The sequence below is a fragment of the Benincasa hispida genome, chromosome 12 (genome assembly GCF_027475165.1).
Source record: "Benincasa hispida cultivar pf3 chromosome 12, pf3_genome.v1.1, whole genome shotgun sequence".
NCBI lineage: Eukaryota > Viridiplantae > Streptophyta > Magnoliopsida > Cucurbitales > Cucurbitaceae > Benincasa > Benincasa hispida.
Genome location: NC_143489.1, coordinates 23,723,474 through 23,745,582, shown reverse-complemented (window position 1 = coordinate 23,745,582; position 22,109 = coordinate 23,723,474). Strand labels below are relative to the sequence as shown.

The following is a 22,109-nucleotide window of genomic DNA, read 5'->3' as shown; positions in this document are numbered from 1 at the left end:
TCAGGGAATCTACTATCTTATGGCAAACTAGCAGCTGTAAGCTACGCTCCAAGACTTCGATTGTTATCTGGAGAGGGAAAACATTTGAAAAAGTAAGTTGTGATGCTTAGTGAGTGACTATTTAAAAATAAACTTCATCAACATCAACATATTGAAGAATTTAGAAAATAACTAACAACCATAAATGCTTTCATAAATTCAGGGTTATAGCTTGTTTTACTTAAACTTTAAACTTTAAAGCATCAATATACTCATATAGTCATTAAAAAACCTTGAAACATATCGTATCTTTTGCAAATCACATAACATATGCATACTTAACTTTGTAACCGTATACCTTAGTTGAGGTAAAGCCCTTTTACTCATACTCTTAATGTCAATAGCCTTAGCTAAGGCGGCATTTATACATCACCATCAATATTGATAATACTCATATGTCAACGTGGATATACCCTAAAGGCTAATAGTAACCTAACATACGATCCATATGTGTGCTAAAGTGGGTCCCAAAGACATTCATAAGATAATCTCTGGATAACTTCATCTCCTTCAGTATCAGGAATTCATAACTAGGGTACTGAAATCATGTTTTAAACAAAACATATGTTGTTCTTAAACCCATTTCACATTCCTTATAAAAACATGGCATTAAAGATAGGTAACATAGTATAACGCTTTCATGAACTCATTAATAATGTTTTACCTTATTGAAAACATACTTGAACATCATGTGGAACATAGCATATAACTTGCCTTCAAAAGAAATACATACTTTAGAAACATTGAAGCTTGCAGCTTATTAAAAAGAAACTCATGCTTTAGCATACTTTGGGACTTTGCTTCATGTTGGATAATTCATTCTTTCAACATAAGTCATGCTTTGACTAAAATAGACTTTGAAAGTATTTAAGTAAAGTTTCATAAAACATATGCATAAAAAGCATACTAAGAATAACATTTTTAAAACTTTGTTACTCACTGTTACTAGCTAGCTTCCAAAGGGTTATAGGCTTTTCCAATCTCTGCTTGGCCTGTAAAATAAATGGATAACCCTTGGTCAATGATACTTGCTCACCTTTGAGCTTAAATAACTATAACTAACTTAGCCCTTTTAGGTCATTTTTCCTTTATCTTAAGTTAAGCCTTATATTCTTTATAGAGACCACATTTATGCCTTCTTATAGCTTAATATTCATAATACTTCTTAATGGACTCAACAATACCTAACACTAAAATTCCAAGATTAGGCCAATCCCAAGCTTACAACAACCTAGGCACACCAATGGATCGGATGGCACAAAGCACACGCACACTAACACTAGGAGTGGGTGCTAGGACACGCACACTGGCCTTCAGGTGCAAGCACAAGGCAATCAGATGGCCCTCCGTAGGCAATAGTCAAGCACACAAGTGCTTGCGTGAGTGGTGTGGTTAAAAACTGTGCGCGCATCCTAGCCGTCAAGGTGCGCAAAGACTGGGTGACGGGTAGACGTGGTCGCCTGGTTCGCATAGTTGCTTGCTGATAAGTGTGGGTCGTGCGAAGGGCGTGCATGAGAGACGCAACACCACCAGTCTACTCAACGCCAGCTTCCTCAATCCTTGATCAGCTGCCTGCTTCTTCAACCTATGAAGTTGCTTGCTTATTCAATATCAAATTCTAGATTCAATTTCTAGGACTTATAACTTAAAATCTATTCATCAAAACTCAAAACTTCTTTCTATGAACTTCTTACATATTCTTTAAACTAGCTTGCCTCAAAATTTGAGCTTCCAATTTTTCCTAAAGAGCTCAAAATTCATCAATCTTTACAGCTTATTCGAAATTATCTAGAAATCAGAACACTTATTAATTTCTTCAAGATTTCAACATCAAACTGTGAGTATTTCTTCACAGCAGACCTAGATCATCAAGTAGATAGATCAAGCTTCACTTTGGTTGTTGAAGCTCTTCCTTTGAGAGAGAATAGGCAAAACCGATTTCCTCTTTCTAGCATCTATATATACTTGCTCTTGCATGGCTACTTTGTCTAATTAAGTGATACCCCATGCCATTAACCTTTGTCTTAAGCCTCTAACTATGCCATGTAGCCCACTAATTAGGTTGAATAAATGGTCTCTCTTAGCATATCAATGCCTAAAGTGGCATGACCTTCATACCCTTTAGTCTCTCGGCCAAGGATTCTCCTCATGACCCATGCTACTACCTTGCCATCACCTAATACTTCTAATCTTCCTCGCCCAAGGCTCACCTTCATCTCCTCGCCTAGGCCTTCTTTGCATCATCCTTGTCTCTTGACAAGCCTTCCATGACTTACCCACCAAGATCTTTGCCTAAAGCTTGCCAACACCGACCTTTTTTTAGCTTGCTACCAAGGCCTCCTACGCATCTTCTTCATACTTCAAAAATTCACTAAGTATTGGAAACTCCTATTTTAACCCGAGTGCTTCTTTTTCTATACTTAGAATATTTTCCCACTAAACTTTAGTTCCTTCCTTTTTAGAATTTGAACACTTAGAAAAGTTTCTTCTTTTATTACTTCACTTACTAACTTCAAATTCAATAAAATAAAAACTAATTTCCTAAGCATTCTTTAAAGCAATTAATAACAACATAGACTTTCATGCAATATCATTTAGGAAGCCAAATTTTGAGGTTTACCTTAAGGAGGCAAGCAAGGAACAAAGAACAACATTGATAGTCAACCTGAGAATAATTCAACTAATTTAACTTAAGTTACATGCTCTTGATCAAAATGTTATTATTTTGAATATCCTACCCCACTGGTTGAACAAAACAAATGTGGACATGTGATAATTAGCCTTAATTACTAATTTGTCAGGTTGGTTGAGAAAAGTAACAACCAATGTGATGGGAAGTGAAATGGGATGGAACAACTATGGCCATTGGACTCTTTCATTGGTTTCCTTAATAGCTAAAGTCACACTCACATATGCAAGGAGTTCTTTCTTACCTAAATGGTAAGATGGTTTTAAGTTTTCCTAGATAATTTAGCATCTCACTTTCATAGTAAGAGAAAGTATGAGTGATCATTTATTTAAGTCGGTTGATGCAAAGAATCAAATTCAATTTAGATAGGGGTGTTCAAAAAACCTAATGATCCGAAAAAATCGATCAACCCAATCCAATCCGTATGATTTGAATTGGGTTATCAATTCATTTGGGTTGGGTTGGATTAAGTTCAAATAAATGAAAATTTTATGGGTTTACCTAATATAACCCAAACCAACTTGAATCAACCCAAATCTATTATTAACTTTAAAATATTTTTTTTTATTACTTATAACACAATTATTTATACATATATTGATTTTAATTTTATTTGATTCCAATATTTTTTGTAGTTTATTCTTCAACTACTCTTAAAAATAGTTTCTTTACCTTTTAGAAAGAAAATTTTTATTATATAAATTGAAATTGAATTGCTAATCTTAATTCAATATATGAAAATAATTAAATTAGATTTTTACATATTTACGTTTTACTTCTTTTTAGAACAAAAATTTAAACATATGACCCGATTAACCCGAACCAACCCAACTCATATTTCATGGTTGAATTGGGTTGGGTTCATTTTTTAATAAGGGTTGTTTGGATATTGAAGAAATTTACAACCCGAACAATTGAGTTATGTCAAACTATATCAACTGATATATTGACAATATATCAATCAAATCATAGATTCAGCGGTAGTAAAAAGAATAGTTCCAAAAAACCCAAAGTTCAAGATAGATCTCGTGACGGATAGTGCAAAAATTAGTTTTTGAAATCAAGCACATTCGAAGACAAGATATAAAGGGAGATCGTACTCCTAAGTTGAGTTCTCAAAAGCTTGACCCAATGGATAGTTGAATCACAAACTCCAATTAGGAGTGGAGCTAATGTTATGGGTAATTTTTGACCGAATTTAATAGACATAAAATAGGGATAGAAGTAATAAGATGGACATAATAATAAGGTTTAGGCCAAAAATAGAGGGTTAGCTCGAGACAAGTCCAAATCATCATGTTTGGCCTTAACCCCCAACGAAATAGTTAATGTGACACGTCTCACACATTCTTGCTTCAAATATGGTTTGATATTGTACTTTTCTTCGCCACCTTAAATATTGTCTATCTCCCTCCCATTAGACCATTGTACATGCAATCTAACAGATTGTTAGTCCAAAGAAGTCCTATTTACTAATCTCAAACTTTTAAGGTTGGTTTCATTATCACAATTATTCCCTACTACATAAATTATTTATTAGGTCAAGAATCTTAAAGCAACCTCACTGTAATCTAGACAATTATTTAGACCCTAACTAACGGATGCAAACACTTTTCCCTTTTTTCTCTACTCACTTCCTTTTAGCTGAATGAACCAATAACTTATATCTTTAATGCTTCATTTGTATTGAATTGATCCCATATATAAGGAATAGAATTGGAACGACAAAAATAGATTAGCTGATCCAAGACTCTGAATTAATATAATAATTTAGACCCTATATTTTAAATTCCGTCAACAATTTAGTCTTTAAATTTTAATATATAATAATTTAGATCTTATACTTTAAAATTTGTAGTACTTTAGATTTAGTCACTAACATTAAAAAAAATGTTAAATTTAATAGATTTCATACTAAATCGATAGATTAATAAGAAACTAAATAAGTAATTATGACTAAATTGTTACATGATCGAAATTAACACTAAGATAGATTAATTAGAAACTAAATAAGTAATTACAACTAAATTGTTACATGATCGAAATTGACACTTCATTTGATGAAAATGTTCAAATGTTCACAATAAAAATTAAAATATTACAATATTAGAAAGACATAGGACTAAACCACTATAATCTAAAGTCAATGGACTAAGGGTCTCTTTGGATTGATTTGAAAACAAAAATATTTTTCAAAAAACTTATTTTTATTTAAACATTTTTGACAAAAATTGTTGAAAATATATTTCAAAAGCAATTTTGATTTGTTCCAAATAAAATTTAAATAAGATAAATTAGAAGTTTAGTTCTTAAAATTTTTAGGATTATTTAATTGTTGTACTTTGAAGATATTCCACCAATAGAATTTTTCAAGATTGTGTCTATACCATGAAATGTTTGAAGCAGTCCATCGCGTAAGCTTTAAATATACATCAAGTTTGCCACAAGCAAGAAATTGATAGTCGACGACTATGATCTATTAACCACGAATTTAAGCGTTCAAATGCCTATTGAAATTCTTTTTGAGGAGAGAAATTCAAAAGACAAAAAAATAATAATAATAATAAAAATAAGGCTTGTCTGTTAATCCTTTCATTTTTATTTATTTATTTATTTTTTTTTTTTTGAAAATTAAGTCTATTTTAATTTTCTTCTTATTTCTTCTAATGATTTGCATCTTCTTATCTACAATGGTTGAATTCTTAGCTAAATTTCAAAAGCAAAAACAGTTTTTAAAAACTACTCTTTTTAACTCTCAAAGTTTGGCTGACTTTTTAAATTATGGGTAAAAACTAGCTAACAAATGAAGAAATTAGAGGTAGAAGTAGTGTACGACTTAATTTTCAAAAATACAAAAAACCAAATAGTTGTAAAATGAAGCCTAAAAGTTCAAGAGAAAACTAAACCTTAGAAATGTAAGGACTAAACAAACTTATCTTTTATATTCTTTAATTACCATTTTTATCGTGTAAGTCGTTCATTCAACTCTTGGACTATACTTATCAAAGCAAACATAATTCAACTGACAAATGATCAAGGTCTAAATGTCAAATTCAACATAAATACTGATGTCTTAATTTTATGAAAATTTCAATGGAAAAATCAATAAAATATCGATATCGATGATTATTTCTGGAAAAATTATAAAAACAAACAACTCAAACAAATAAATTTAAATTAGTAATAAACATTTCATGATTTTTAAACAAGTTAATATATCTACTATTTATATTATTTTTACATTAGTTGCTAGTGTTTTTTATGTTTCATGAATTTTTCTACAATACAATAGAAATATCAACTCACTCACATTGGTATCAAACCCATAGAAATATGTAAATGTTAATAGAAACATCGACATGTCACTGAAAATTAATACTATGCATGTGATACGTGTTAATGACAATGAAGCCTATAGTTCAAATCTCTTATTGCCTGTCATACTTAAGGAAAACTTCTAGAACTAAATTTGTCATTTAACTCAATAAAAATCTTTTACTGTTAAAACTATGAACCTTTACTATCTGCATTCATACTCAACATTTCATCAACATTTCCACTGTATCTCAAACATATCAATGTCAAAAAAATTTATATGAATGCATATACATATACACTAGCATCCACATATTCCCACAAGCAAGATGCCCTTAAAGCCTTGATGTAGGTCCCACCCTAGTAAGTGCAACCAATGAAAATGGAAGTTGCCAAAAATATCAAAGTGACTTTGGAAAAATGAATAAGAAATTCAAAGGCACAGCTGAAAAGAAAAAGTCCACCAAAACCTATTTTGGATGGTCATATCAATGTTACCAAGAAATTGGAGAGGGTTCCCCAGACAGAAAGTGAGACTGCATATATCCTCACTCTTCTTCTACAACCAAAAGCATATCATTCTCCAGTTAAAGATGAAGCATTTTTCATTAATAAAAGAAACAAAAAGCCAAACCCTTTCATTATTGTACTTGAAATTCCTCATGTCAGACACCTGTCAATCTCTTATTTCCAGAAGGGCTAGTGCAGCAACTCCCACTGTGACAAGTATTAAAAAAAAGATATTATATGCAAAAGAGAGAGATGAGAGAGAAGCATTATAATTTATACACATGCAAGAATGCAAAAAAGAATGATCCAGTGCAATTGATCAGATAAATTTTAGAGGAACAAAATTCCAAAAGATATCAAGTGTAAATGATTTAGCTTTGTTCTTTTCTAATCAAAGAAAAGAAAAGAAAAGAAAAGAAAAAAAGTTCTCACAATATTACAACAGCTGATTTGATTTTGAATGGTATTTCTGGAACTAAAATAGAGGAAAGCATCCTAAATGAATAATTGCATATCATATGGAGCAATTATTTAGGAGCAAGAAAGAGCTCCCACAGCACCACCTTGTACAAAAAAATGCATAAAGATCTAAGCTGATTAACATATTAAATTAAGAGCACAGATGGAAACGAGAGCCACTATTGAATAAAGCAAATAAAATGCTATCTACACAGTGGCCAATACATGGATATACAACCTTAAGAAAGAGAGTGCTGATTCGCTCAAAAGAAATCTATAACACTAGATTTGAATTGCCTATTTGTCTCTGCAATCTAATAGAATATGTAAAGCAAAAAAAAAAACCATCAATGCATCCTATGATTCTCAAGCCTGTACCTAATTGGATAATCACTATAACGCACAAAGATTTAAGTATCAATTCTCCAATTCACAGCACCAATCAGATATAAACTAGTGAGATCAGTACTAATTTTTTTAAGCTCTGCAAATCTCCATCCATGTGATTATTGGTGTAAAGTGCCCAACAAAGACTAATTACGTGTCATAATTTGCAACAAAGGAAGACTTTGGTATTTAACTAATATAAAAAAAAAAATAGACAGTACAGCACATGCAGTCACAGCCATAAGATATTTTGCCACAGAGCTATTATGAAATTCCTCCATTGCTATTAGCTGAAGATAGTTTATTCTAAAGGTTGCCTGTTGGCTAACCTTTAAGATGTTCTCTCTTCCCCTCCGTACGTTCACCAAGAAGCCAACTGAATTGATACATACCTGCAGCAAAACGCAAATTTTCCACCCATATCTGGATGTGCGCAGACAGGAGAAATGTGTGTTTGTATGTGTGTAAACTGTATGTATCTCATGTATGAAAGGTGTATATTCATGCTCATATTATGCACATATTTGTATGTGCAATGATGAATCGATAAATTTGCATATAAAATGACTTTTATGCGTATGAAACTATTATGTACATACTATATATGACAATCATTAAACATGGCCATACGATTGCTCTTCCTGGTAGCAACACCAGTAGCTCTGATCCTGAAGAGATGACAGAGTACATATAGCTGCGTCAATAAGAAAGTTTCCTGAGCTTTTTTTTGTGGGGTAACTTTACAATATCCAATATATACATATAGTAGTTTCAAACCTAATTCTTGTTTGATGCTTTTACTTGTACCTAACCACCCAATTTATGTACGTTCAAGTCAGGAAAAAGGGGAAAGGCAATTAACCAACAAAAACTGAAATATATTGATGGAGCTCTTACTTCAATAAGGAAGAGAGAACAAACATGTTTTAAAGGATCCTTACAAGAGAAAGGAATATGAACCAAAAGTATAAACGTGGGCCGTAAATGAAGCATTTAAGAACTGGGTCTGGGTCAATTTAGTGCTAAGGAACCACATATAACTAGACCCTCAAAAATTTCAGGTAAGTAGAGAAAAGTTGGATCTCATTTTTGTCCCAAGTATGGCTGTCATCATCGATGAATTTCTCGATAAGACTTAAGAGATTCCACTGTCCCAGGTACAAAGCCACAAAACCAATAAACAATTGGAGCAACCATGGATCCAGTCCAAACAAAAGCAAGAAATTCTCTACAATTTTGGTCAGACAGAATTCAAAAAATGCACCTATTGAGTATACCTCGAGCAATCTCCATATCTAGTTGATTCACTTTTGTTGGCATCATTTGCCATATCAGCTTCCTTAGCTACCCTGGAAGGCAACATCACCAGACATCTTAGTGTGTTCATCTTCCTGGGTTACTACATCTACCTTCCTAGCTTCCAAAGTGTCTTCCACTTGATTAACTACAGTTTCCTGGTTAATATGAGATATTGCTTCTTCAGTTTTTACCTCAGTCTCCTTCGTCATTGCCCGATTCGATTCTGTATCAATCTGGAGGAGCTCCAAAGGTGTTGCTGCTGGATCCAATTCCCGACAACCCTTGGGAGCATTTTGGGCTTCTTCTCCCGTAAGTAAGTAATTGGGAACCTGATGGGAGAAGCGAAACATCTCTTCTTTAGGGATCTTCCTCACTTCTTTTGGGTCCATGTGTGTACGGAATACTGTCCTGAAACCAGCAACCTTAACAAGAGGAGCAACAGATACGCCTTCTTCATTAAAATCATTAAGCACTTCTACCATATCATACTTGTGTATCATTTCTTCTGAAGTACCTTTATTCCAATCCGCAGACCAGTTTCTATAAAGAGCCCAGACTTCACCCTTCTGAGGAAATATCCGAATCACACCTCGTAAACCTTTTACCCAGCAAACCTTATGCGAGAAAGAGTTCAATGATCTTGTGACTTCATGTCTTCCTATTCTGAAATCCCCACAGGTTTTTGTGAACCCCGAACCTATCCAGTCCATTGGGCCAATCTCAGTGTTGCTTCTTGAATTGAGCCAACTGATACGCATTCTGAATGGTCTTAGGGATATCACCTTGTGAATTCGAGCATAGAAACGAGGCATTCCATCATCATCATCATAACAAGCCCAAACTTGATCATCCCCAAATGAACTTTCGGCTCGGTCCAAGTCAAAATTATGAAAATCAGGATCCGGAACATTAATTGAGATAGGATCATTCTCATTGTCTGTACTTTTACCAGCTAAAGAGTCTGACTCAGGCTTCCTCTCATGCCCTCCTTTACCATTTGCAGAAGATTTACCATTAATTTTTATATCATGAGTCCCATCATTCACCACACTCTTTTTCTTCTTTGACTGTTTATTCAAAGTTGACTTTTCAGCCAATGATCTCCATTCTTTAAGTTTCTTACGTATTTCAGCTCGAGCTTTGTCCATTAGCATGTTCCGAATTTCAAAGATTGACAACTCTCTCTGGCTATTGTTCCTGTTAAATACACCATACAAACTATGTAACTTTTGAGTATCAGGGTAACTCTTCCTTAATTCGGTTAAACCAACACCAGCTGATCCATCTCCTCTGGCCACTTGATTTGCCACGTGGACCCCATAGTTGTTAATTCCATCCGTTTTTTTCTTTTTTAAAGAGGGCAAATGACTCCTCTCCACTTCAATCGATGGCTGTGTTTCATCACGATCTCTCTTCACTTTCTCACTTGCTTGTTGAACCAAATTTGCAGCTTGCGCGGAAGCTGACGAAAAGTTGCTACCCACACCAGTTGTCCTGGAAGAAGGACCCCACTGGAAGTTTGTGTTATCAACTGAATTAACACCCACAGAATGCCCAGTATCAGGATTTTTAACATTTCTGCCAGTATTATAGACATTGCCACTAACAGGATGCTGTCTAGAATTTTGATGCTGCTGCTGAGAAGACCAACTAGGTGACTTGAATACATTTGGGGGTGGAGCCTTCTCTACAGCTAAAAAAGCTTCATGACAATTAGGACAAAGGAGAGTGTGATTTAGATATACTCTAAGGTACTCGTAATGTGTCTTGCATCGATTGCAAAGAGTCCAAAAGGTATCTGGTTTTCTAAGAGAAGGCTGAAATGGGGTAGTAGCCCCTACCTGGACCTTAGTTTGAACGTTCCTTGCATTTGGAGCAACATTCTTAAAATTTTGAAAGCCATTTGCACTTGGCGGCGCTGAAGTACTATGAGAGTGGGTAGGTGTTTTCTGTCGACCTCCTTTCGGGTCCCTCTTCTGATTATAAGCCAACCTCTTTGCCTTGTCGGATAACAAACTCCACGCCTCTGAAACCAATTTAAATGCACCCTCTGCACCAAGTGACTTGTTTTTATCAGGATGAAGGACAAGAGCCAGTTTTCTATATTGTCTCCTAATAGTCTCATCATCGGCCAAGTGGTTCACACCGAGTATCCCATACCAATCCATTTCCCCATTTATCTTATTATCTGCAGAGATATACACTTCGAGAGTCGTCATCATTTGAGAGAGACCATCAAGCCCAGGGTACAAATTTTGAGCCTTCAAAACAAACTTCTTTGCAGCAGAATAATTTCTCTCTGTAAATTTCCTCTCAGCAATTTCTTTTGCTCTAGCTGCCTCATCTTTGTTGCACTCCATAATTCCCTAAGAATCTGACTCTTGAGAACCACGTCCAACTATAAACTTTAATTCAATCAATAATATCAGGTTCTACAGCTCAAGAAAATTTTGCTCTCGATAGGAAGTGCTATAGAAGTTAAGATACCTGATACAAAATCAAATTAAAAGTTATAAATAAACCGGCCTGCAAGGGTAAGCAGTACAATGGATCTTATCTGTGGGGTTAAGTTAAGAAGAGGGAATTGCTAAAGAAACTTAGAGATAGATCAACTACAATTGTTCGTTAGTGTATATATCAACATTAATCATGATGCACGTACTGAATAAAATACAACTAGATGTCGTGCAAATTCAAGAATTCGTCTTTTTATTCATCATGAGTGCCTTAATTTCTTTACTCCAGACTACATTTAGTAATAAAACCAACCAATCTAGTATAATATAATTTAACTATTTAAAGGATAGAGTAGAGTGTAAGAGTTTTCTAGATTTGAATGGAATATAATATTTTTGTATTCCGATTATTCCATTATAATATACATAGCCTTCTTACATAGGAGATAGGCTCATTACATAAAAGGAAAGAATTATAATGAGAATAGAATAAAATCATAGCTAATTTTACCACTAGTTATCTTATTTAAAACCAACATTCCCCTCAAGCTAGTTTAAATATATCTTCCATTGCCAGCTTGGATGTCATTCTATTGAACTGTACTTTTGGTAGCCCTTTAGTCAACACATCTACATAGCAGCAATTTGTTCCGTACTAGGTTGGTTTTCCAAAAATGACACACCCATACTCACATAAAGTTGTTCTAATTTAACAATTCAATTGAAGTGTGTGCAAGCTAGGATAGACACCCATGAAATCAAAAAATAAGAACAACAATAATAATAACTAAAAAAAACTATTTTCATTAGAGAAAACCCACAAACCAGCATTGATTATTTCTCCCCCAACAGTAAAATTCTCAATAAATGTAAATAAATCCTGAGAATTAATAAATAGTATGTGGTAGATCTTTACGCATGTTAAAGAAATGATATTATATTCATGTATTTAAGTTTAACAAAGTCAGAAGGACGTCACTCCTGATTTCTCATAAAACAAAAAATTATAACCACATAATTTTATAATTTTATAAACACAGCTTTCTCCTCATTATCAGCTACCTCTTGGCCGCAATGGCATTCAACTCAAGTGGATACCATTATATTCTCTCTCGCACACTCCCTCTGCCCCTTCCTACCTTTCTCTCAATCAACAAGGCAAAAAATAAATATGTAACAAGGAAAAACTTACATGACATCAACTTGGGCACCCATCAAGGAGGTGAGAGAAAATGAGGAAAGTGTGTTTAGAAAAATAATCACTTTCAGAAGCTTAAATTTTAGCCTTTATAACCATGTTGTCTCCTAAATAGAAATCACATATTAGAGCCTAAAAGAAAATTGCAGTAAGAAATATATGCAATACTTCACCACCCTCTCTCTTACTCCTATGACTAAAAATCCTCATCAACAAGCACAAACTGAGAAACAAGAAACTCATGCAACGTTTTCACCATCCTCCAAATCAGCATCTCCCCCCACCCAACTCACTAAGAAATCCCACCACAAGACTCACATCTATAAGATGATCTGTGTGTTCATCACCACCATCCAAATGGCTCCATCCAAGATAAGTTTGCATTTCAAAACCTTCAGTTCTTTATTGACAATATCAAAGTTCAATTTTTTTTTTTTTTAAATCACATAACCAACAGTCTAATACTATTCCTCTGCAGTTTCACTACAAAATGAGTGCCCAATCCCAAAAGTACACTCAACATATCCTCCATGTGTGTTGCAATACCAAATAAAAAGATAATAGTGAAAAACCAAGAGCCCAAGGTCACCTAACACTCTAATCAAATTCTAACCAAATTAGAGAATTAATGCTTCCAACATGCACAACAATTAAATGCTAGTTTCCTCCATCTACCATCTAAATCCATAACATAAAATAGTGTAAAACTAATTTCTTGAACACGATCTTGGAGAACTTTTGAAGAACTCTGTTATTACTCCTAGAACTAATGCCTCTTAAAACCTAGGGACCCCTATTTAAAGGCTACAAACCAACCTTTGAGAGATTTAAAAAGAATAACTAAAAACAACTAACCAACCAAAAAACTTAAAAAGTGACCAGCTGTAAAAACAGAGTTACAAAAAACAGAGGAAAAAAACAGAGCATACTACTTTGTCTTATACCGACCCGAGAGAAAACAGAACTAGAAAAGGACTTAATCCTCAGCTTATTACATCATAGAAGATTAGAAAATCTCAATAATATACTCGCATGATCTCCAAAGCAAATACTTTTACTTCATCCACACACAATTTCACTAGATTACCAAGTCCAAGGACCTGTTTTTGTCAAGTTGTTGGTTTAATTGCAACTTGGATACCGTTTCTTATTGTCCCTCCTAATATTGTCATATAGTTACTAATTCTAAGTAGTTCTTTTAAACACCACAAGATTTTGAAGCACGGTGAGAAACTACGACATTATTTAGCTCAAATATTGCACTTGAGAGCACCATTAGAGATCCTCCAATTGCCAAATAATGTAGATCAGGGTTCTTCAAATCAAATTATCAATATATTATTCAATTTATTTTCTTATTAGGCTATTACTCACAACAAAAAGCCAAAATATATTGTTCAATTTATTTTTCTCAGATTTAGGGATAGGAATTCTAGACCTTTGATCTCGAGGAAAGAAGAAGATGCCTTAACTGGTGAATTATGCTCTTGTTGGTAAAAAAAAGGACAACAAATTTGGTAATTGATCAGACTCATTTTATTATGAAGAAAGATAATACGCTCTTATTTACCTCAAGACTATTTCTTTCTAGAGCTAATAAATTGTGCACCATTTGTTTGATCAGTGCCCCTTTAGCCTGAAATGTTTTGAACAGATTATTTTACGTAATTTTAAATAAGATGATTTTTTCCGTCCACAGCTGAAAACTTAAATAAGCAAATTATTTGCAGGTAGAATGTTAAAACCAAAGAATAGATCCATGGGATATATCAATATGTGATCAAAGCGGAACGAAGGGATCTTCAAAGACACAGTAGAAACTGAGAAGAGACTTATAGCATGGCCAAACTCATAGCTTATTTTTTCCGTGCACAGCTGAAAACTTAAATGAGCAAATGATTTGCAGGCAGAGTGTTGAAACCAAAGAATAGATCCATGGGATGTGTGGTCAAAGAGGAACGAAGGGATATTCCAAGACACTGTAGAAACTGTAAAAAGACTTATAACATGGCCGAAATCATAGCTTCTATTTCAGGCACTATCCAAATCTTCTTTAAATCACAGCTCTTTTTCTTTTCTTTCATTTTTTTTTTTTTTTCCTTTTAACATCAATTGGACAAATTCCTTTACAAGATCTTGGGATTTTTGGAGCATTTCCTCTATTTCAAGTATTCGATGTCTAAATCTTCAAATAAATTGCAACCCATAAAACATCGTAATGGCTAATCAGACTGCCTATACAATTTACATACATGCAACCAATATCAGAGTCTCAGCGCATGTGGATAGACGCATAAAATTATTCATATAAATGAACTTCTTTTCAGAGTCCCGTTGTTCTCAAACACCTTTAAACTCTTCAAAGTAAAACTACCCGTCGAGCCCATCACACATTACATCAATAGTTATAAATGCCCAATTAACAATATATTTTACAAATTTAAACCCACATTCTCCTCAAAATTCCATCGGAAAACCAGATACGAAATTATCACGATTCCGTACTGACAGCCACTGAACAATAAGGGATAGTTAATTTTATTTCAAAAAGGAAAAAAAAAAAAAAAACAAATAATCGGAACAACAAGCAGCTAAAGACTGATCTAAGAACAAGGAATTGGAAGTGGAGGTTAACGGTCAAATTTCCGTAGAAGCATTTGAATTGAAGCAATCCAGTAGTGAAAATGAAACCCTAGAAAAACCGAAATTGAAGGAACAAATTTATGCAGAAAACGAAGGTCCATCCGAATCAATAAATTTGAATATCGTAGAAAGAATTTTTACCTAATACGAAAAAAATAGAAGGGCTCCGTGTTTGAAGTGATTTGAATCTGAGAAGACCATCACCATGTACAGTGACCCATTTGTCAAAACCCCCTGAGAGCTTCAGAGATTTTCCAAATGCCCCAAAAAAAACTGAAATTTTGGGGGAGACAAAAAATTAGCAAGTATGGGTTTGGTTAATATTTAACCTTTCTCTCTCCTTTTTTTTTTTTTTTTTTTTTTTGAGATTTAACCATAATGCACTTTTTTTATGGGAGAACCAAAAAAAAAAATTGCTTAACTAGAGTTAACTTTTAACTCTAGTATATGGTTTGTAATATGCTAAATATGGTTAATCATTTATAATGTATTTTCTTCCATATCAAAGTGAGAGGAGGAAAAGGTAAAATAAATTTTATTAATAAAATTTTTAAGTAGAAAATTATGCTTTATTTTTCATTTTTATATGTATTAGAGAATCATGGAAACAATTTTTTGTGATAATTATAAATGCCAAATCCTATGTGTAATACATGCTTTTGATTTTTGTTTTTTTTTCCCCTTTTTCCTTTTTAACTTTTACTTTTACTTTTAACTTTTAGGATTAAAACATGAATGCCATTATGTATGTAGACCTAATAAATGTAGAAGCATACATAGACCTAATAAAAAAACCCCACTTCAATTTTATGTTTGAGGTAAATTTGTTGAGTTGAGAAATGGAGCTTTGGAAGTTAGATCATCTTGTTCACTTTAGAAAATAATGCTTTAAAATTAACAAAAACAGAACAAGAAAACCATCTTTAAACTTAATCTTACCAAACAAATATTATGCAAGTATAATATTATCTACGGTGGGTGACTTTGCTTTTAGATTCAATTAAAACTTCTCGTTCCAATGAGGATGATTGTTCTCGCTTATCTATTTATGGTTGTTTTTAAGAACCCGTGATATATTGTGCCCTCATAAAGTCAATGTAGGACTTGGTTGTTCTCGCTTATATACCTATGATCTTTTCCTCACCTAGTCAATTTGAGACCTTAACTGCATTCTCGACAATCTCTTGACTCAATATGTCAGATAGCTAAAGAAAGAATTGAGTAATTTTCCTAGCATGCCCTAACTCCTAAGAACATGTTGAATGGAGACATGTAGAGCTTTAGGTAATCAAATAAGAAGGTAGAATGAACTATAAAAGAATTTTGGACAAGATAAGCTTTTGGCTTCAATCCCTAATTTTGAGTTAAATATGTGAATTGTTTATAGCACAACAATAATTAAGCACATACAAAGGGATTTTATTTATTTATTTATTTATTTATTATCACTACATTAATGACACACGTTTGTGTCATTAAGAAAAGTACATATAACGTTTGAATTCTACATTTATTGTTGAATTAGGAGCATTAAACGAAGCACATGATTGTTTGGTTGAGACATTATAATGCATACAAAATTCAAACCAAATATAGAAAGGTATAAGGAAGGGAAAAGAATAAGCATATATCATGCTTCATTATGACTTGGAAACTTATCTATTCTCACTTAATTAAACAATAAAACTTCCAAATTATAGAATTACACAAGCTTCAAAGTCGTTTATTCAGAAATAAAACTCAAAGTATCTGTTTGATGACACTTTCAGGTCTAGTTTAAACAAGTTATAATCAATGTATAAGGAAAATCCTTGCTTATACATGTGCATTTAATAGATAAGATATCTCATAAATATATGAGTCACTATAAACAACCTTTGATTTTGGAAGTTGTAATATTCTGAAAATAAAAAAGAAAATTGGAAGCTGGTGAGGATAAATAGTTGCTTATATTGTTTGTCAATGTTGCCTTGGAAGAAAGTAACTCGATTTTGATTCCAAGCAGCGTCCTTCAACTGCACAAAATACAATGTTGGCAACAGCCACACGAAACTAAAAAATAAAAAATAAAAATCTCCATGGAAGAAAGCAACCCGATTATGCCTGTCTCAGCCTTGTCCTTCGGTTAGTTCACAAAAACACTGCACCCAAATAATACTTTATGCAATACAATGAGCTTTTGGCCAAAAAGAAAGAACCTTCTTACATATGCTTGTTTTCACATAGCTTTCCAAGTATCAGACACAAATTACACACTTCCTTTGTTTTTCGTTTTTTTTTTCTTTTAGTGCAACTAAAATAGAGAGAGAAGATGATGTCTTTGGGCACCACTGCTCTGCTTCTCCATAGATATTGATATATGATGTGCTAGACATATAAAAGGCAAAATGTGTGGATGTTTGTCTAATGTTGTAATGCATTGAGTCCAAGATTAGAATTAGGATCTGAAATTTGCGGCACATAGCCCCTACATTTTCATACATCTCTCTAGGTCACCATACTTGTCACAAACAGCTTTTGAGAGTGATGACTGTCCCCATATACCAGCAGAGATCCTCTCGTTTGCCTTGGTTCATCCCCAAATCACATCATGTTAGAGAGGTTCTCTCTGGCTTAGGATTCAAAATATGGGCGTTGACTAGTTAGAGGGCATAACAGACAGTATCAAATCAAAGAGGAATGGATTTTGAAGCAAATTCTGATTCTTGGGCTTGGTGTTACAGACGCAGATTAGAGACGACAAGAATTGTGCAAAGTAATTGACAATTATCTGGTGTATATTTAGTTTGTGCAATTGTGAAGTGTAAAAATTGGTGAATAGCCTACAACCCCAGAGATTATATAAGCTCATAAGATTAACAAATTCATAATATATGATAAATAAGCCCACATATCGTACAGAGGCTTGACCTCCCCACCGTATGCTTACCACAGAGCCACCCTGTAATCCGAACACCCTCTTAACGTCTATCTAATTAATTCAAAATGTTGTGAAGAAATGAAAGTTACACGAGATCCCACGGCCATCAATCACACAGGCAGCTCAACATGCAGCATGCACCACCAAGTACTACAATTACAATGATCAATTTTCAGTCTACGACAAACATATCAAAAATCCTATACTGTATGCCACTTACTGCCAATAAAGGCCATCACAAAAAATAATGTAATATCACATCTTTTTTCCCCCATATATTTCTAAGTAGAAGAAGCCAGATTGAGACAGATAAAAATTTAAGGCACATGACAGTAAGTGGAAGGTATGAGGTGATTGCAGTAGCTGAAGGCCCTTTTCTGTAGGAGTAGGGTAAAGGAAAGGAAGTACTAAAGGTGGAGCCAATTGAGATCCCCCGCTTTGAATTCTTGTGCAATGCACTTTCTTTTTGCCATATATTGATACTTCACATATCACCAAAGTAAGCAGCTAAGCAAACTTTTGAGGAATGGAGATTTATTGCCAATTGCAATGAGAAGGGGTGAATAAGGACTATTTTTGCTTTTCTTTTTTGGTTCCACAAGACCAGGCCAAGAAACTTTTAGTTCTCTTATCATCGATGAATTAAGATGCCTCATCTGATATCAATAAAATGACAAAGTTCCTAGGATAGAACTACAACTAGGACCTCATATGGTCAAAAACATGGTGACCAGAAAAACCGAATAATGCAAAGGGACAAAGAAAATCCTCAAGAAATTGTTCATTTCAGAATAAACACACAACAGAATCAATAGTCTTGTCAATGGCATTAAATAATTATTCTCAATTTTTCTATAAAAACAGGATTTTCCTTTTCAATATGGAGAAGCCAATTCAATAAACGAAACTTCTAAAGCAATTTTTGGTTGATTTATAATCATAAGAGCCCAAAGAACCTTCACTTATTCTTAAAAGACACCTTTCCTTTCGAAAGGGAATGAGCGGCTTATTTTAAATCCAAACAACAGTTCATGTTCCCAATTAGCAGACAAGATGAATTAAAATCAGAAAAAAAAATGTCAAAGTTAAATCAACAACAGAAATACTCATCGAAGAATATTGCCACGTACTTTTTTGTCTAGTAGGGAAAGGAAAACTACAGCACAAAGCAAGTAAAAGATGCTCCACTTCACTTTTCCAGTCACACCATAACACTTTCCTGCAATCCTTCAATAATGGCCTGACATGGGAAACCTTTGCCTTGATATGAAAGAAAACTTGTTCATAATCTAAATCCACATGGAAACAATTAACCTATATGAGCATATTGTCTCCTAATTACATCATAAGAAGACAGCCAAGTAATTTTGCAGATAAATCAATAAAACCACGCGACCAATCAAAGCTAAAATCGCCAACTTTCTTCATCCATAGGAGTGAAAGTCGATTAACGGCACAGGAGAAAGCTCGCATAAATTTTTGCATCCACCACAAGAACATTCAACCCGATCCAATCAAATTCACCATGTCATCCAGAGAAAACTTCTCCAGAAACGACTAAATTGAATGAAATTATGGAATAGATGACGAATCTTCTCGATTGTGAGGCATTGAACAGAGAAAATACCTTGCCGCCGAACGAGATCGAAGAAACATACGCCGAATGGAAGTTGCCTGTTCGTATCAATGGCGTGAAACTCCGTGAGAGTATCTGATTGGGCCTTATATCCATAAAATCACTTTCCAAAAGTTATTGGGGTTTTCACATCAAATTCTGACTGAAGTTAATAAAACCAACTCGCCTTTCTTCTCTATCGCTTCCTTTCTTCAACAGATTGCTTTCACTCTCGCTATCACTTCCTTTCTCTTATTTTCTTGTTGTCTCACTCTCGCATTCTCGTTCTTTGTGAAAAAAAAAAAAGTTGGAAAAGGGTAAATCTGTAACTTTATTCATTCATCACATAAAGGATGAGATCATGTTATTAGAGACATAAAGGATGTTCAAATAACTCGACAACCAAAATAATCTAAACTACCCAACTCAAAATGTAAGGATTGGGTTGGGTTAATTTTGTTATTGGGTTGGGTTAGATTGAATTTTTCTATTTTTATTAGGTTGGGTTGGGTTGTGGGTTGGCTAAAAAAAATTGTGTTGACACAACCCAACCCGAATTTTGTATATATATATATATTATATATATATATATATATATATATATATATATATATATCTTTGTTTAAAGTTTAATTTCTTTGTATTGATTAATTTTTAAATTTTTAATATTTTTCTTTTAAAATTATTATGATATTTGTCTTTGTTTAAAGTTTACAATAAATATCATAGATATTTGGTATTTAGCATCTTAATTTTATGAGATTTTAGTTATTAGTAATGTGATATATAAATTTATATATTTTTCATTAAAAAAAAAAAATTATAACCCGACAACCCTACCCAACCCGAATTTTAAGAGTTGGGTTGGGTTGAGTTGGAAACTTTATTTGGGTCATTTGGGTTGCCAATCAAACCAATCCAGATTTTCGGGTTGGTCCAAAAAATACCCTCAACCCAATACATGTATACCCCTAATTCTTCGTTTTGAGCCTCTAAAATAGGTCAATCATGCAATTTACTCAGGTTATTAGCTAATGAAACCATTTTTCTCAAGTGAGTGTGTTTGTTAGAATGTATCTCAAAATCAATTTATTTATAATTTTAATAATGTAGCATTGATTTTGAAAAATATAACTAAAAGTAATTACAAAATAAATCAGATTGTAAATGAGAGAAGTAGTTGTAAGCTTTGTTTAAAAAAAAATAAAATTATTATCAAACGGGATTTTTATGGTTATTTATGTGTTTTTTTTTTTAGTGTATGGAGGGTGGTTGGGGTGGCATTTTGTTAATTGATGTGTATTATGATTAGTGGTATTGAGAGACAATTTACTTTCAAGCTTTTTTTTTTCTCCTCCTTGATGGTTGACCAATACTATAGTTAATAGTTTATTGATACTAAAGGGCTTTTGGAAACAATGAGAAGCTTGATGGGTTGTTCTTACTTGAGGATGCAAAGATTATTTAATGCATCTCTTTGTGGTGTATTTTTTTTTTTTTTTTTTTTTTTTGACATTACGGTAGAAATGGTGTATTTTAAATTAAAAGTAGGTATAAATTGGTGTAACTAAAGCAGCAAACGAAATCTACCACTAAAATCTTTGAGATACTTTTTTATGTTAGGAGTACAAACACAGTTTCACGGTTGGTTAGGGAATGAAGTGACAATCATGGATATATATATAAGTAAGGACAATTATCTCCATTAGCATGAGATCTTTTGGATGATTCTAAAAAATAAAATGACGAGGATTTATTCTCAAAGGTAATATCATACCATTATGAAGATAGATGGAGGTCATGTTGTCCTTATTGATTGGTATCAGAGCCATGGTTTGAACCTAAATTGTGTGGGATGAGATCCTCTATAGTTTTGAACAGAAGTGAGAGTCTTGTAGATGAATCCCCATATCGGACAAAAGTCTTGGAGTGGTAAGCAAGTAATAACTCTATCAAACTCACTAGTAGAGGTGGATGAATCCCCAGATCGGGCAAAAGTGCTTGGATAGGTAGTCAACATCAAGTGTAGTTTGCAAAAATGATTTGTGGTTGTGTTTTATTTGGTTTTACAAACAGGTCTTAGCTCTCATGGACGATCGAGCGTAGAAGAATAAGGGAATACTCAAGGTATGGTACTTTGTTCGAGGGAGAAATTGTTAGGAGCTGGCAAACAAAGTCCTATACTAGTTAGGAAAGAAAGTGATCGTGAATATATAGGAGAGCAAGTAATAAGGACAATTATCTTTATTGGTATGAGGCTTTTTTTAGATGATTCCAAAAGTAAAGTGATGAGAATTCGGACAAACTATTCCAACAAATTGTCATGGAGAACAATAACAAGCCTGCTTGTAAACAAGATCCAAACTATGTCATTCTAAAGGAAGATACATCTAGCTAACATGGTTACCAAGCTCAAAGCTAATTGATTTATGAGATGAAAACCCTACAATTTGTAAATTAAGAACCCTTTGATGAACCCCTAATAATAAATTTCAAAAAATCAATTAATGTCAATTCAAAGGGAAGAATTAGAATTGGATTACCTATTGATCCAGGACTGAGAGATAAGGAGAACTAGT

The 22,109-nt window shown here is 33.5% G+C and overlaps 1 protein-coding gene and 2 long non-coding RNA genes across 4 annotated transcripts; all 3 read right to left on the bottom strand.

Moving 5' to 3' along the window:
• Window positions 1-6,303: 6,303 nt before the first annotated feature.
• LOC150031879 (uncharacterized) lies at window positions 6,304-7,868 on the bottom strand. Its single transcript, XR_016525406.1, has 2 exons — window positions 7,729-7,868; window positions 6,304-6,760 (listed from the first exon to the last, which is right to left on the bottom strand). It is a non-coding gene; the product is annotated as an uncharacterized LOC150031879 (long non-coding RNA).
• Window positions 7,869-8,256: 388 nt separating this feature from the next.
• LOC120067126 (DnaJ heat shock amino-terminal domain protein) lies at window positions 8,257-15,377 on the bottom strand. 2 transcript variants are annotated; one of them, XM_090308558.1, is made up of 3 exons: window positions 15,137-15,285; window positions 13,923-13,988; window positions 8,257-11,185 (listed from the first exon to the last, which is right to left on the bottom strand). In XM_090308558.1, the coding sequence occupies exon 3, from the start codon at window positions 11,056-11,058 to the stop codon at window positions 8,740-8,742; it is 2,319 nt and encodes a 772-aa protein (XP_090164684.1). In that variant the 5' UTR covers window positions 11,059-11,185; window positions 13,923-13,988; window positions 15,137-15,285; the 3' UTR covers window positions 8,257-8,739. The 2 variants fall into 2 exon arrangements, with proteins under 2 accessions (XP_090164684.1, XP_038874482.1); XM_039018554.2 differs by lacking the exon at window positions 13,923-13,988 and having other exon boundaries at window positions 15,137-15,377.
• A 2,377-nt stretch (window positions 15,378-17,754) lies between these two features.
• On the bottom strand, window positions 17,755-19,167 carry LOC150031878 (uncharacterized). Its single transcript, XR_016525405.1, has 2 exons — window positions 19,046-19,167; window positions 17,755-18,065 (listed from the first exon to the last, which is right to left on the bottom strand). It is a non-coding gene; the product is annotated as an uncharacterized LOC150031878 (long non-coding RNA).
• Between the last annotated feature and the right edge of the window lie 2,942 nt (window positions 19,168-22,109).

Coding starts and splice junctions, on each gene's coding strand:
- LOC120067126 (XM_039018554.2), bottom strand. CDS start 11,058: ATGGAGTGCAACAAAGATGAGGCAGCTAGAGCAAAAGAAATTGCTGAG.